General features: G+C 41.6%; 4 protein-coding genes across 6 annotated transcripts; 2 read left to right on the forward strand and 2 right to left on the reverse strand.

Moving 5' to 3' along the window:
- Positions 1-460: 460 nt before the first annotated feature.
- Positions 461-4,290, forward strand: LOC139348587 (ubiquitin-conjugating enzyme E2 G1-like). The gene is made up of 6 exons (XM_070988831.1): positions 461-905; positions 1,318-1,420; positions 1,517-1,614; positions 1,784-1,962; positions 2,415-2,525; positions 2,706-4,290. The coding sequence occupies exons 1-5, from the start codon at positions 863-865 to the stop codon at positions 2,499-2,501; spliced, it is 510 nt and encodes a 169-aa protein (XP_070844932.1). The 5' UTR covers positions 461-862; the 3' UTR covers positions 2,502-2,525; positions 2,706-4,290.
- A 171-nt stretch (positions 4,291-4,461) lies between these two features.
- Positions 4,462-7,811, reverse strand: arpc3 (actin related protein 2/3 complex, subunit 3). Its single transcript, XM_070988833.1, has 7 exons — positions 7,693-7,811; positions 7,203-7,302; positions 6,491-6,567; positions 6,043-6,111; positions 5,632-5,758; positions 5,147-5,241; positions 4,462-4,722 (listed from the first exon to the last, which is right to left on the reverse strand). The coding sequence occupies exons 1-7, from the start codon at positions 7,696-7,698 to the stop codon at positions 4,660-4,662; spliced, it is 537 nt and encodes a 178-aa protein (XP_070844934.1). The 5' UTR covers positions 7,699-7,811; the 3' UTR covers positions 4,462-4,659.
- Positions 7,812-7,865: 54 nt separating this feature from the next.
- Positions 7,866-10,366, reverse strand: gpn3 (GPN-loop GTPase 3). Its single transcript, XM_070988832.1, has 8 exons — positions 10,207-10,366; positions 9,941-10,049; positions 9,379-9,546; positions 9,107-9,231; positions 8,867-8,982; positions 8,544-8,640; positions 8,321-8,449; positions 7,866-8,222 (listed from the first exon to the last, which is right to left on the reverse strand). The coding sequence occupies exons 1-8, from the start codon at positions 10,252-10,254 to the stop codon at positions 8,157-8,159; spliced, it is 858 nt and encodes a 285-aa protein (XP_070844933.1). The 5' UTR covers positions 10,255-10,366; the 3' UTR covers positions 7,866-8,156.
- A 275-nt stretch (positions 10,367-10,641) lies between these two features.
- Positions 10,642-15,029, forward strand: rnf170 (ring finger protein 170). Of its 3 annotated transcripts, none has more exons than XM_070989685.1 (7): positions 10,642-10,881; positions 11,591-11,754; positions 11,903-11,978; positions 12,548-12,662; positions 12,895-12,968; positions 13,169-13,300; positions 13,696-15,029. In XM_070989685.1, the coding sequence occupies exons 2-7, from the start codon at positions 11,615-11,617 to the stop codon at positions 13,963-13,965; spliced, it is 807 nt and encodes a 268-aa protein (XP_070845786.1). In that variant the 5' UTR covers positions 10,642-10,881; positions 11,591-11,614; the 3' UTR covers positions 13,966-15,029. The 3 variants fall into 3 exon arrangements, with proteins under 3 accessions (XP_070845786.1, XP_070845787.1, XP_070845789.1); XM_070989686.1 differs by having other exon boundaries at positions 10,730-10,865; positions 13,696-15,004; XM_070989688.1 differs by lacking the exon at positions 10,642-10,881 and adding an exon at positions 10,925-11,105 and having other exon boundaries at positions 13,696-15,004.
- Positions 15,030-15,785: the final 756 nt, after the last annotated feature.

Raw genomic sequence — 15,785 nt, forward strand, 5'->3', positions numbered from 1 at the left:
AGAAAGACAGTATGGTATGCCATCATTTCAGCAGGGAACATGTTTTGTCGATAAGTGATGAGGTAGTGAAGATAGTTAAGAATAGGACCCTTTTTTATAGGCTATGGCTATATTAGCTCAAATGATTAAAGCCTAGACTACCAGGAATAAATGTGGTGGGGAAAATACTGGATGATTTTATTGCAGTTTTCATTTAATGGGCCTAGTAGTCAAATTTAAATATAGAGTCTAAAACTACTGCACTTAATCTGTAAAATACTCAGCATGGCAGATTTTGTAAACTACAGGCCCTGTGTGCAGGCCTGTCAAGTTCCTCCACATCAAACTGGGAAAACCATTTCTTTGTGTACAAATACAAAAAGAGAGCGTGTAGTGCTCATTACAACCGGTTAGTGGCAGTAATGCACCAAAGCGGGAATAGCCTGCTGCAAAGCAACACGGGGAGGAAGAATGATATCTGGACTTTTACTTCCTGGGTTTAGCTTAACAGGCAGCACTTCCTTCACTGGCTTAAGTACACAAAAAATACACCACTTTTGACAAAATCAATAGCCCTACATTCCACCCATGGCTCTAACTGAAACTTTCATTTAATTGGTGGCCCGGACTGAGGAAAATACCAAGCCAGGAAGCGACGTTTGCCTGAAAGATTAATCGGAGGGAAAACTATTCAACCGGCTTCCGGTTTTTTTTACTCATGTTATTGGTGTTGTCAGACTGACGGACAGACGAGAAGAAAACGTGGAGCGTGAGCTTTACTCTCTTTACCCGATGCTTAATTTAACCGCGTTGACAGTTTGACAGTTAGTTGACACTAATTTACACAAATAACAATTAAGAAAGATATACCAGTAGCTATAAAATGACGGAACAGTCCTCGTTGTTACTACGTAAACAATTAGCAGGTAAGTTGGCTAACTGTTGCTACTAGAGCTTGTTTTACTGTACTTCGTTTGTCCGTTGTTTTAGTTGTTTGGCTTACGTTGTTACGTACAGATAACCGCTCGTGACAACAAAGTTGAACTGCACGTGTAACGTTATAGATAGCGTAACTTGGTACCGGACAGCTGTTTGAGATGATATGACGAAAGCTTGCTGTTGCTCAATAACCACTGAAAGCATTTCAGTCACCACACACACACACCATCATGAATCGATGACACCGTTTTTAAAGTACATGTCATCAAGCACTATCACTGTCAATGTGGATCCCGTTTCTAGACATGTATACATGTCTATATGTATTTTATTTTATTTCATTTTATTTCATTTTATGCTGTTGGTCACTGGTGCTTCTGATTCTGATTTCTGTTTCAGAGCTCAACAAGAACCCAGTGGAAGGCTTCTCTGCCGGCCTCGTGGACGATGATGACATCTATCAGTGGGAAGTGGTCGTCATCGGGCCTCAAGACACATTATTGTGAGTGAAATTGTTTACCGGTGAACTCACATTCACCTGTGGCTGAGCTGTGTGTCCTCTCATAATCCCTACTGTACATCTGTTTGTCGTTTGTAGTGAAGGAGGTTTCTTCAAAGCCACCTTAACTTTCCCCCATGACTATCCGTTGAGGCCTCCAAAGATGAAGTTCGTTACAGAAATCTGGCATCCAAATGGTAAGTCCCATGAAAAGATTTCCAAATTCTTTCAAATGGCTTTTGATTAAGTTTATTGGGTTTGAGTTTTCTCTTTTTTTCAGCCATTGCAGAGCTGCAGTATAGTATCTGATCTTCAGCTTTAGTACAGAAGGGTTTGCAGTCTCTGTGTATTCTTGTTTTCTGCCAGTGGCAAAAAATGGCGACGTCTGCATCTCCATCCTGCACGAACCTGGCGAGGATAAGTATGGCTATGAGAAGCCTGAAGAGCGCTGGCTGCCAATCCATACGGTAGAGTCCATCATGATAAGTGTTATCTCCATGCTGGCAGACCCCAATGGAGACTCTCCTGCCAATGTGGATGCAGCTGTAAGTGTTAACTGTTTGCGGAGGCTGTTTTACCAGTGATGTATATTCCAGACTTAATCTGTTGTAGGGGACATTTTATTCCTAATCTGTGTGTCCATAATGTATGTATACATGTGGACAATTGTGCAGTGTGTCCAAAGGTACAAAAAGCCGACAATGTTTAGTCGCTGCCGTTCAATCTTGCTTTTCTAATGGAAATACAAACAAGTGGATGACATGGATCCCTGGGGTGTGCAAATCACAGCCTGTCAAAGCCCCGTTGTTGCGTGGTTGGTTTAAAAGAGCTTATGTTTTTATTCAGAGGTGCTGCCTCGAGACAGAAAAAGGCAACAGTTCAGAGTTAAGTTTGAAGTGAAGTCTGTCAGTCAGCTGTGCTGCTAACTTCTGTGCAAAATGTGTGGTCAAGAAGTAAGCAGAAGAGGAAGTGTAAGGGTTTTTGTTCTGTCCTACAGAAAGAGTGGAGGGAGGATCCTAGAGGAGTTTTTAAGAAAAAGGTGGCACGCTGTGTGCGGAGGAGTCAAGAGATGGCTTGCGACTAAGGTCACACTCCAGTCGTCAACACAGTAAGTGAAGCCACCTGTCAGGGTTCATCACGCTGAAGAGGTTTTTTGGATGTGTGAAGTTACTGTTGCTGCTCATCTAGATGATGTCTTTCCTTGTAAAACCATATTAGTGTCACGCTTTAGGTGTACACAACATTAACCAATGGCGCTACCCAAACTGAGATGTTCGTTTTGTTTCAGGTTGGAACTGCACAGGGGCTTTGACAACTGGTTACTCTGAAGTGGGCGAGATGACCACGGGGCACAACTTCACCAACATCAACTTGCCTCCCAAAGAAGAAGAAGAAGACTCCCAGAGACAAACATGTATAAACCCTTATTTCTCTACTAATTTGTGTTTTGCAGTTTGAGAGTTGTTGATATTTCTGAATATTGCTTAGTGGCAGTAGCATTCTTGCTGCCAAAAGTTAAATTTTACTTTCTGATTTTGCACCACCATTTCCGGCTGGTGGACTAAAGGCAAGTGTGAATTACACAGACTAATTCTTTCTCCGTTATGTACATACTCATCGGTCGCCTCTGATAAATGCCCCATTTTCTAAAGTTAGTTTACTTTATTTTACCTATTTATTTAGAGTGAGATTATTTTAAGATGCATTTTGTCTGTTATGGAGGTTTTTATTTTTATTTTCAGCCTGCCACTCTGAGCCAGCCATTCTACAGTTATTTCATCAATTATGCAATTATGGAGTGTTTGCAGTCATGAAAGGGATGGAAATACATCTTTCCTTTCCCCGGACACTGAGCCTACGTTTACACTTAGGGAAAATGCATATGTTTTCATGTAGTTTGGCCTCTCGTTTACACGCAAACAGAGTTTTTTTTCACGGAAAACGATCATTTTTAAAAACTCCGGCCAAGCTGGAGATTTCTGAAAACGCGGGTTATTTGTCGGCGTGTAAACTGGGTTAAACGGCATTTTAGGTTCCGAAACGTCACAACATGCGACTGAATACTTAACGTCATGTGAGCGACCTGTGTTTGCACTCGCGCCCATAGGTTTGGCATAGTTATGATGCGCTTGATGGCATATTTATCTGGGTTCATGTAAATGACAACATTTTTGAAAACGATGTTGTGTGCATGATGTTATTTTTGAAAACAGAGGGGCCAAAATACCCATTTTCCAAAATACCCTGCTACGTGTAAACGTAGGCTCAGTGTTCTGCAGAGAAAGTGTTCCTCTTCTCCCCGAGGGGGGAACTTGACACCCAGCACTGCCTTAACTTTGACTGCCAGCGAAGGAAACCTATCTCCAGTAAGGCCCACATCTGAAGGCTTGTTTTGAATCCAGATAAACTATTGTGCACAAACCAAAGACAATAATCCGATATATTTTTAATGTACATGCTACATTTTGTACCTGTGTAAATATGAACTACTTGTCTTTGTTTGGAAAACTGTCAAACCTTTTTGAACAATGCACCTGTACAGAGAAAATGCATTCAGCTTGCCTGTGGGAGAGGGCCTGTGTCGATACTGAACAGTAGCACTTTAAATAGGTCTTTTTCACACAAGCCACAGGTGTACGTGATTAAATCAATGATGGCTGAATTCCATTTTGCTGCTTCAGGCTCACTGTCACAGCTTACTGGGAAAAGAATGCAGCCATCATTGTAATCAGTTAAACAACAATAAGAGCAATTTTTTTTTTTTATGTCTGGTTAGGACATGATTTGTCGAATAATAGGTATGCAGTTGCACCCACTCTTCAAGTCAGTGAATTTTACATTGTGAAAACAAGTAATAAATCTCATTGTGGACAGTGTTGACTGATTCGTGAACTCTTTCTACCCCTCGTCATCTTAAGTTAACAGATGTATTCAGAGCTTGAGTTCAGATTTAACTTCATTCAGAGTTACTGTTAATCAGGCCTGGACGTCTGCCTCGTTTTCAGTGTGAAGTGCAATCAGAACAGAAAACATTATAAGCCACATTATTGTCCAATCTCCATCACTGCTTTATTGAATTAAGTACCAGCTCAATATGGTCAACATCCAGACAACAGAAGAGATATCCTTAACTGAAAGAGTATAAAATCATCTGAGGGACACAAAAAGCACACCCCACCCAAAGAAAAACTCCATCCATCCATCCTGCAGGTGTAGAATAGAAACTGTGGGTCCTGAGTCGTTCACTGTCCGGGAGCTGACAGACTTTTGTTCATGAACTGCTTCTTGACAAAGCACACCCACCACTGAAAGAGACAAAGCTCAGTTATGAAAAGCGTCCAAAGCTTCTGCACTCTGTGGCAAGATAGGAAAAAAAAAACAAAACTTGACACCAGACAATCAATTTGTCACAAGACAACAGGATACACATCATAGTGCTGATGATGCTAGACAGAAGCTATGGCTAAATTTTCTATCATGTCCTTGAGTAACAAAGTCTTATTTCACATTACAATAGTAATAGAAACAACAGTCTCGGGTGCAGTTAACTCAATGACTGTATTATGAATAAAGGTTACATTTTCCCAGGTAATTTGGCTTAAATGCAGGAAATGTGGGTCACAGCCGGTTTGACCGATGCACCTTGATTCAAGAAACCAGTTCATAATTTAGGAGAATCACCGGATACCTCGTGTGAATGCTATGTGCATATGAAGAAGTCGGACTTACCTTGCTGGGTTTGTCTGTCTGGGGGTCAAACACACGGTCACATAGCCTCAAGCCGGTCTCCTGGCGGATCTGCTGGAGGTACGCCCTCATAGTATCTGGAAATGGTTGCAGAAGTAGCGTTATGATCATTACCACAACATCAAAACTAGGAAAGGGGTCCTTGGACACTGCTTAAATTGCTGACCTCATACCTTTAACATGTTCTTTGCAGAAAACACAACAGAGCTCATACTGTATAAGAGCAAGGTTGAGGGACACCACACAAGCATGAAACGGCACTTCAGCCTGAAGCAGCTCTGGTCAGCATTGCTATTTCTGGCTTGATATTACTTCAAGCCGGGAATCAGATGAAATATGAGAAGGGTACAAGGAAACTGGCGCTAACTCGGAGTACACCATTAACGAGTCTTAAACATTCACTGCTCACAAACAATATGAATGGGGAAATGTCCAGCTGAGTGAGACTTCATGTCGCTGGTTCTTACCTTCCTCCTGCTTGTTTGCAGGTTTGACATACATGGCATTCAGTGGGAAGCCAGGTTCTCCTGGAATGGGAAAGTTAGTGATACCCAGAGTGTACATCTCCTTTTCTCCCTGGCTCCTGGAGCTGCACTGTAAAGGGCATACAGACAAATACAAATGGTTAGTCTCCTGTTTTGAATAAGCATTCAAGCAGCTAATTCCTTCTTCCTGTGTTTGACAAAAAAAAAAAAATTCTACTTATCATTTAATGAAACCATAAAAACCATCTAATAAGCCCCTGCGGGTTGTCTGCTCTTGGTTTCAAACACCTACTTTTTTAATTGATGCTACACATCTTAAGATTTGCAAGAAGTCAGTGGAAAGTGGAGACATCCACCACTGCACCCCTTGTACCTGAACATAATGTAATTTACCTTCTGTAGCTTCTTTAGGCATTCAGAAATGTAGAGTGTGACATAGATCAGTGTCCTGTCCGCCTCATTCTGAAAGAAACACATCACACACACAAATATACATCACTGGCTGACACACTTGCAATCACACTGTACTTTGTCTAAAGCATGATGTAATTATTCCAGTTCCAGCCAGGTCTAAACAGTAAAAAGCTGCATAGTTTAGATCATGAGCAACTATGCATGGCTGAGGGGAACAGGAAGAAGCAAGCTGAGGCATGTGGAAAATGCCCAGCTGCTTTAAGAGAGACAGAGAGAGAAAGATGGGGAAGAGAAAATACACAGGAACAAGCTCATGAATGGAGTAAATGCTTGACCCTCACCCAAATATCATATCTGTCATAAAAAGGTTCTGCTCATCTTTGTTTCTTCTTTTTGCTAAATATACAAGTGATAATACGTGTATTACCTTGATTTCATAGTTCTTAAAGAAAACATTAGCCTTGAAGTAGTAGATCGCCTCATCGATGATGTCTGACTCTATGCCTGAAATGAAAAGAAGGTAATAAAGACAGACATTTATACAATGCAATTAGTGTTTGCAGACATTTTTACCATTTAAAGCATGCATGTCTATCAATGCAGGGAGTCATTTCCTGTTTGGGTCACGCACATCTTTTTTTGTTCTGCAATGCTCTATTTTTGATTTGTGACGTATAAACTGCTGAGAAATCACTTTGAGCTGCCAAACACCTTTTCTTGTGCCAAATATTACACAATTACAATATCCAGTTTTTAACAACTTGATAAGTGGCAGACTGGTGCTTGTTGTTTAGCAATGAGGAAAATACAACACTTAGTTCAATTTTCTGCTCAGGACATTCCTCCATCTTCAGATGTGGGACACTCACTTCATTTTACAGACACTGCAAACCTGGAAACAGTGTCGAGACCTTAATGAAGAAGTTTAACCAAAGGATGCACTTTTTAGGCCATATATGGAAGTGAAGCTGATGCACGTATCAGGAACTGAGCAACGTGTCACAACAAGGTATGAACCCTTCACAAAAAATGACTGGAGCAAGTGAATAACCCATTAAAACCTGAACGCAACGCGTCTGTCTGAGAGATCAGGAGGATTTGGCTCCACTTTGTTATTAAAAACGACCATACAGCCTTACCATCTCCTTTGGCTGGTCCCTTGAACTTGGTTTTAAGGGGAAGCAAAGCCATATTCCCCACCAGCTTGGTGTCGGGGATCATCAGGCTTGAGTGATACGCCTTAAAAACAGAGGAAAAGTTGCTGTCACATCTTTTTTACTGGCTACATTTCTATCAGATAGCATCGGTGACACCTCTTCTACCGCTACGTATGCGTGTACCGGCTATGCTACCACGATACCAAACAATATATTTAATAGATGCTTTACAAAGGGGAATTTGCATAATAGTAAACGACAGCGAATTTCTCATTTCTGACACGTTCAACATCATTAGCGTTTAATTGCGAGCAGAATGCTAACACGGCTAGCAAACTATGCTAACGTCACCACAGCTAACGTTAACTTGGAGGCCCGTGTTACCACCCAGCGAGTTTCAGTGCAGGTTTTTTTGCTCTAAACCGCACGGTACACGCTTCTGCTGGTCAGTAATAATGTAGAACTTACTCACCGGCATGTTGAGTGATAAATATCAGTCCAACTGCTCAGCGACAGAATAATAGTAGCACCTCAGTCCTCTGCTTCCGCCTGTCCCACCCTTCAGCTTTACAGGAAGTGGCTACATGTTATGGGGCGTAGCTGCCACACGGAGGCGCTAATACACCACACAGGCAGTCAGGCCGTACACTTTGTGTAATATTTTATTTAAAAATATAGCATTAACAAATGTATTTAATAACAACTCTTCTCAATTTCAATACTGTACTGAAATAATGAAACATGAATTAGCTATACAAAACTAAACACTTCTGAACACACACCAGATAATACAAGATCTTCAGAGTCTGTCTTTTGTCAGTGTCCTTGCAGTCCCAAGCCATTCTCCACTTGGGCTTGATAATAGCGAATCTTGGCTCTTCATCAGACTCAACTGTTTGCTTTTTAAACTCTGACAAGTGTCTTTTTTTCCTGGAGTCAGCTGTCCACTTTGTCTTGAAAAATCTCATCATAATTTAGGTTACCAGGCTCTTCACCAACCTCCTGTGGAAAAGGAAAGGATGGGAAGGACAGCAAATGAATGACAATATAAAAATGGCAAAATGCATTGCAATTAATTTACACCATATTGTTAGATTCACCTTTGGCTCCTTCAACTCCAGGTCCTCTCCATACTGTATGGAGAAGTCAATATGTTGCAGTACTATGTTAATACCTTCCTCATCTGTGCAGTCAAAAGGCAGGAATCTCACCATACTGTAGTCATCAATCTGCACACACAGACGGAGAAAGAAAGTCTCAATAAATTAATCCTAAATTCTGGTGCAAAATGAAATGCAGTATCAAATGAAGGGCTTCACTTACCAGACCACAGATGGCTTGAGTCAGCTTCTTGAACTTTGTGCTTCTGATGGTATCGGAGTTATCTTCCATCATTGCGTACATGTCTGGGTCCAGGTACCTGGTGTAAAAGAAAGCAGGCATGACAAATGCTGGTGCCAGATGAAGAAAGATTCACAAGAATTAAGAAAATAGCTTACTCTTTCACTCAGGTTTAGGTTTTGAAGAACAACATAACTGAGACTGAGACTATTTTCAATAAGATAACTTAAAAGACTCGAATCATTGGTGCAGGTCTCATGAACTGAACTGAACACACTGTTGTACTGTGTTCATGTGAAACTTACTTTTCAATTTCCTTCTTTGCTTTGGGACTAAGCAGGTCCATTTTTGTCATTATGTTTACTTGAGGGATCTCTAATGACACCATGGCACTCAGAGCAGCCATGACTCCTGAGATGAACTGCAGTGGGAGAAAAGGGGAGATGTCTCACAGCACTTCAGGCTTAAGGGAAGAAATGATGTGTGTTCAGACACAACAGGGACTCAAATAAACGGGCAAAGATACTGATTAGATCGAATGTTACCTTAAAAGACTCCACCATGAACTGGGAGTCTACCAGAAAGACCCCACACACCCGAAACTCCCACTGCTGGAGCTGTTCCACCAGCTGCCTCATTACAGGGAGGTGTGTGTAAAGTTCAATCTGACCTGCAACAATAAGCAACTTGTCAAAACTGTGTTGGAAACGGTGAAAACATAGCATAGCAACACGACATACTGCGCCAAACGCAGTACAAACAAGAATGAGAAATCCATCTTGCACTGACTTCAGCATGCCTCTGCCATAATGTTTACCTGGGCAGTCGAACAGTATGTAGTCATCCTCTACATGACCCAGGCTTTCCTCCAGCCAGTCAAAGTTGTTGGCGAAGTACTCCATGCAGAAGACCAGGCCTCCATTAGGGCCAAATCTGAGGGACTGGTCCTCCATCACATCATCCACCTGGATAAGCTCGCGGATGTCTGGGGACACGGAAACAATAAGGTTGACTTGTAGAACAAAATAACAATGACTGTAAGTGCACTAAATGCAATATCAAACAGCAAAGATTAGATTGTGTGTGGTCACAGTAACTTAAGTCCTAGTTTAGTGTATTTTTACACTGTAGGTGATCAACTCATCTATCCATCCATATACATATATCTATTTTTAGCAAACCACGTCTCAGTGCTACAGTTGCTTTCAAATTAGACATAAAACACTAATCAAACCCACTATGAGCATTTAATAACAAACTATCTGAATCTATTTCTACATTAACCTTCTGATGTCTTTATCTTATAACCCTTCTGTTCCGGCTAAAAATCACTCTCTGTAAGCACATGCTTTTGGGAGATAAAAACATGCTGTGTTCACCTGCCATGACAGGATAGTCGAAGTGCTCAGCCGCCGGGTCCAGGTTGACCACCTGAACTGAGCGGTTTAGGCTCTCTACATGCTGGACCATGGTGGAGCAGTAGGTACTCTGAAATGGAAAACAAAACTCCCAACAATAAATAAATAAAAGGAGGCAATAACTTGAACGCGGCGTATTTGGGAAAACAACCCCATGCCTTAGCTTAGCGCTTTAGCCGAATAGCATAAGAAAGCATTTCAGCATGTATAGCTGAGTGATAGCTTACCTTACCGCTACCCGCCGGGCCCATCACCAGCTGCGCATAACGAGGCATTTCGCCTCTATGAAAATGTGTTGTGGTGAAGTTAAACTCGAAAATCTAGCATGCTATGTTTTCTGGACTGACGCTTCAGTACTTCTTCTTGTAGTCGGCGACATTCACAGCTGTTGTAATGCCCTATACTGCCACCTATTGATAACATGTAAAATAGCACACCAGGGATAGATAGATAGATAGATAGATAGATAGATAGATAGATAGATAGATAGATAGATAGATAGATAGATAGATAGATAGATAGATAGATAGATAGATAGAAATGGGAAACACACTGAGATATTGTCAGAGCTATGTTTTTTTGTATTAAGATTTGCTTGGTCAATATCTGGGGTCTACCAAACCAACTACCCTGTGGGGGCGGTAGTGCGCCTAGAAGCGTTTAAATTGCCAAAACCCAAAAGAAGAGAAAAAGAAAATAGAAAGGAGTAATCAACAAACTGTCAGAGCAGCACCAGCACGCAAAATATTTCCTGATTAAGCGACTGTTTGGCTACTTGTTCACGACGTGGTGATCGGACTGAGCCTTTAACATTTGTCACTGCTTGAAAGCAAAATGTCTCCAGGTGCAAGACAGTGAATGGACTTGACGGAGCCTCGACAGGAAGGTGGGACTTCTTATAGGTAGGTGAGGTCATTCGTTACGCCCCGTCTTGTACTGCAATATAATACAATGTAACTGGGAGGAGACATAGACTTAATTAACTGTATTGTGCTCATGTGTCCAAACGTTACTGTCGTTTTTCGGCTCGCCTAAAGACGCTCTTGGCTAACCAGGCTAAAGGGTAGCTAACACTGGTTGAGCCCGGATTTAGAAGCCCAGCCGCTCCTCTCATTATAACTTATCGGTGCGTAATAACTCCAGCTAGTGTCCAACGGCGGAGGAGCGTCCGACAGTAAAACGACACAACTATGGTTAAATCAACGTCAGCAGTGTCCAAAAGTATTTTACAGTAGTAGCGAGTCAAGCCTACTCTGCGCCATCGCTAAAGTTAGCTAGCAGTGGGTGGAGAAGCTAAATCATTGTTTGCGCAGTCAGCGCGAGCTCATAATGTCCGGAAAGTGAACATCTTCTGCGATTGGATGACGTGTTATTATCAGCTGGCTTAATTGATATGAAACAAGCCTATCATGGTTACAAGTTTGAGGCTTAATGCCATTCGTTGTAATACCTTGAATCTGCTGCAACACTGTAAATAGTTAGACATGACAGGACTTCTCTTACTCTGCTCTCATTAAAGACACACAGTCAAAGTTCGTCTTTTCTAGGAGAGAAGTTAAACATTAGAGACAGGAGAGTGTCCAGTGAAATGCTAACCTCTGTGTCCTCCAGCGTTGTAGGCTATGAGTGTGGGTGATGGAGGACAATCAATGTGGGGACTTGGACTACCTGATCCAAGATGAGGACACCCTCATTGAGGGTGTCAGCAACCAGGTCTTGTTTGTTGTGGTGCTCAGTGTCACCTTCCTCGCAGGCCTCCTCACTCTGCTCTGTAGGTAAGCAGTAAATTCAGGATGATACTTGGATGTTTATGTGAATGACAAACTCTGGACATAAAACTCATCTGGACACTTTGCATACCTTTATGTGCTGTTTCAACTGAGGACTGTTCTCATGCCAAATATCTGCCTTTTGACCTTTTAGACAAGACGAGCAGAACATCCATCCTGAGAATCAGGAGCACGTTCGAGCCGTTCGACAGCAGCTCCAAACAGAGCAGGTAGGCACACAAATACAGCTTGAGCGAAATGTGGTTGACAAAGATAACATGCAAACAATGAAACTTTAATTTATTTTTTTAATGAATTCGCAGTTGGATGTAGAATGCTAATAAGCATTGCGACTTCAGTACCTGTTGTGTTTTGCGTGAGAAAAGAAATTAGAAAAGATAGATTCAGCGAGAGTCATATTGTAATTTGGAGGCTAAAGACCCTTTCATACTTACAGCTGAACCAAATTACCAAATGTATTATTAAGCTAGTGTCTTATCTGTATAAGGAGGAAGAACACTTTAAAATAATACTTGTTTTTGTGTACGTGTAAAAAATGTGTTTAGTTTTTTGAACCAATTTTAAGTGTTTAAGTGGGCCAGAAAGTAGCAGAATGTTGGGGACATAAAAGTCAAACAACCACAAACAAATTGTGCACTTGTCAAACATCATTTTACGCCTTGTGTTTTGCAGTTTTGAAATAAGATAATACCCTTCATGGTTTTGCAGGGTTGTTGACCGCAGTGTCTGTGATCACGAATCAAACGTTCAATCTATGTGTTTGATTTCCGTCTGTCAGGATGAAAATTCTCAGGCGGAGACCAGGCAGCAGTATTACACAGACATGTCTTGTCCGGTGTGTTTACAACAGGCCGTTCTGCCTGTGGAAACCAATTGTGGACACCTTTTCTGTGGTAAGACTGTTTAGTGATGTGCACTAAGCAAAACACACTGTCACAGAGAGAAAGTGAGGATGTATATTGACATATTCTGACATAGCTGAGTTTTTTATGATACGCACAAGTCAGAATGAATATAGAATCCAGATGTAATAATTCAGATTAATCAAAGCAGAACTGATTAATTAATTGTACTGTTAAATTGTGGTGTGTCCATGTAGTAAAATGCTGTCTTTGTTCTGCTCAGGCTCCTGCATTATAGCTTACTGGAGGTATGGCACCTGGCTGGGTGCTATCAACTGCCCCATCTGCAGACAAATGGTGAGACTTTAAATAAATGTTGGATGTAGAATAGTTAACCTGAGCTTTTATTATTACCGTTGTGCGGCCATACCTACTGGTAGCTATTAGCATTGCTTGCTTCCAAATTTACCCACAGTTGTGTTTATCCCTGGTTACACTGTTTCTGTTTCCCCATTATAGCCATGCCAAACATTTAAAGTTTTCTTTTCCTTGTCCAGGTAACGTTGCTCTTCCCGCTATTTCATGAGCACGCCGCTCCTCAGAGGGTCCAGGATGGAGACGCAGAACCTCTGCTGATATTAAGAGACATTAATGATTATAACCGCAGGTTCTCAGGCCAGCCAAGATCTGTGAGTATACAACAGCCAGACACATATTTAAGCTGCAGAGTTACAGGCTCGACCGGGCTTGCTTTATATTCATATTTAAATTATGTGTACATATATGTGAGAAGCAATTATTGCTGAAATAGAAGTGGGCTGTAGATGCTGCTAGAGACATTGCTAATGACCTCTTATAGATGTAATTTAAAATATGTTAACAGCAGTATCAGTTGCTCTGATTCTGAGTATTAAAATGTAAAGAGAATTTTCCTTTTAATGCCCCTCCAAACTGTAGAATCTGTAGCACTGCTGGTAAAACACGCAAGTATGCAAATGAGCTACTGACATGTGCAGCACATCATAAGCAGGAGTATATTTAGAACAGGCTCTCTCGTAATATTTTCTCCCCTCTGTGTTCTCAGTTAATGGACAGGCTGCGAGATGTGCCCACCCTGCTTCGTCATGCCTTTAGAGAGATGTTTTCTGTGGGTGGCCTCTTCTGGATGTTCAGGATTCGGATTCTCCTCTGCCTAGTTGGTGCACTCACCTACCTGGCCTCGCCGCTCGACATCCTCCCCGAGGCACTTTTCGGTCTCCTGGGATTCATGGACGATTTCTTTGTGATCCTACTCCTCTTTGTGTACATCTCCATCATGTACAGAGAGGTGGTCACACAGAGACTGAATGGCTAGGCACTCTCTCAGGAAGAAGGGAACGCAGCGCCCGAGGCGGACATGTAGAGGCTGAATAATTGCTCAAAGGACAGTTGATCAATAGTGCTGGTTCTCCCAGAGAAGTTTACTTTGAATCACGGGGTGTTCATCACTGGAGAGGGGTTTGCAAGAGATTGACCTCTGAATGTTGACTCTGTATATAGAATTCACCATTTATGGCTCAGAGGCTGAATGAGGTCAAGCTCAACAGCAGGACAACGCAAGGGTGGCTGTGAAGGGATGTGATGTGTGTATCTGCTCTGAAACCGGCTGGACAATCTTTGTAGTCCATTCAGGCACAGACTGAATGAGTAACATTACTACCAGCCAATTCCATGACAGCATTGCCAAAAGTCAGTCATTTGGTTAGTGTGCATATGATCATAATGGAGACAATTATTTAATATAATGTGATTTTTGAATGTACCGTATTGATGGCAGTGTCTTAATGTATATGCATTTAGATTTGGCTGTCTGCATCTGGATTGTGTTGCGTCAGACAAATGTGTATTACTGGAAACATCTTACTGTGGTTTTCACAGCCTGCTTGTAAGTTACCCGTCACTATGCATATTCACGATGACTTGAAAAACGCAGCTTCTCATGCTTGTCTGAAAATCACTGAATCATTTTACCTCCAGCAGCTGAGATTTATTGATGAAATCTGAAGGATGTCTGGACCTCACTGCATGCATCCACATGAGCTGCAGGCATACAGGACACCCTGACCACTGCAGTAATAACTTCTCAATTGGCAGATTTTAATTCAAGAGTTAAGAGTAGCAACCCCTTGATCAGAAAAGGAAGCCAAACCGAAGGTGTCATGTTCTGAATATTAACTGTCATCTCTAAGTTTACCTAAATTGTAATAACTGTGTGTTGATTTTACAGTCCTAATCAGGCTCAGAGACAGTGGGTGAACAACAAGCACAAGACAAAGCTTTTCAAATTCTTCAGTTATTTTTGGGGCTTTTTATATCTGTAAGTGAATTAAAAATGAATCTGAAATTGAAAACTGAAAATGAAGTTCATGTGTTCAATTCAGTTCATTTTTTTGGAAGTATTTTGCTTTTTATTCAAGGGTATATACTTTGAGAAGCAATGTTTTCATGGGGACTGCATGGATGTGAAATGTAAGCTGAAGTCATCATCAAGAGGAGCTCTTGAGGATTTTTTCTCAACCCTTTTGACTTGTTATCCCTTAAGTGAACCAGCTTTTGTTGTCCAGTCCAACCGAAGAGAGATACTCAATTTTCTGGTCTGTGTTTATCAGACAAGAAAACAAAAGTGATAGATTAATTGACGGTCATCTAGAGTAGCTAATGTCTTCCATTTGTAGAAGGAGAGCTTTTTTCCTGTCTATGCTGAGCCTTTCCTGGCACCCTAAAGTTACAGGGGTCCTGACCCTCAGGCTGAAAATGGCTGCTTCAGAGCTGTAGCTGAAACTGTATCTGGCCAATTTGCTTTCTTGTGGCTCTATTTGCTGAGCTGTTGTTGGCCTTCATGTTCATGAATGGTAGAGGGAAGGGGTTGAGGCTCATGTGGCAGATCAGCTGCAAAAATTGATGCAGTTTGACAGCTTCAGACACCAAAAAAAAAGACAGTCAACCATCAACTCCCTCTAGGAATGTCTCATTTAAAGGCGTGGCACATGCCGAGCTGTGTCATACCTTTTTACTGTCTTTACTGATTAATGTCTCCTCCAGTTTGTCTCTGGGGTGTTTGAGCTATCTCCGCCCTTTTGTTTTTGGTAGCCAAACTGTTTCTGCTTCTGCTGTTCTGCAGCTGAGAACTGGTTA

The sequence above is a fragment of the Chaetodon trifascialis genome, chromosome 20, assembly GCF_039877785.1.
Source record: "Chaetodon trifascialis isolate fChaTrf1 chromosome 20, fChaTrf1.hap1, whole genome shotgun sequence".
NCBI lineage: Eukaryota > Metazoa > Chordata > Actinopteri > Chaetodontiformes > Chaetodontidae > Chaetodon > Chaetodon trifascialis.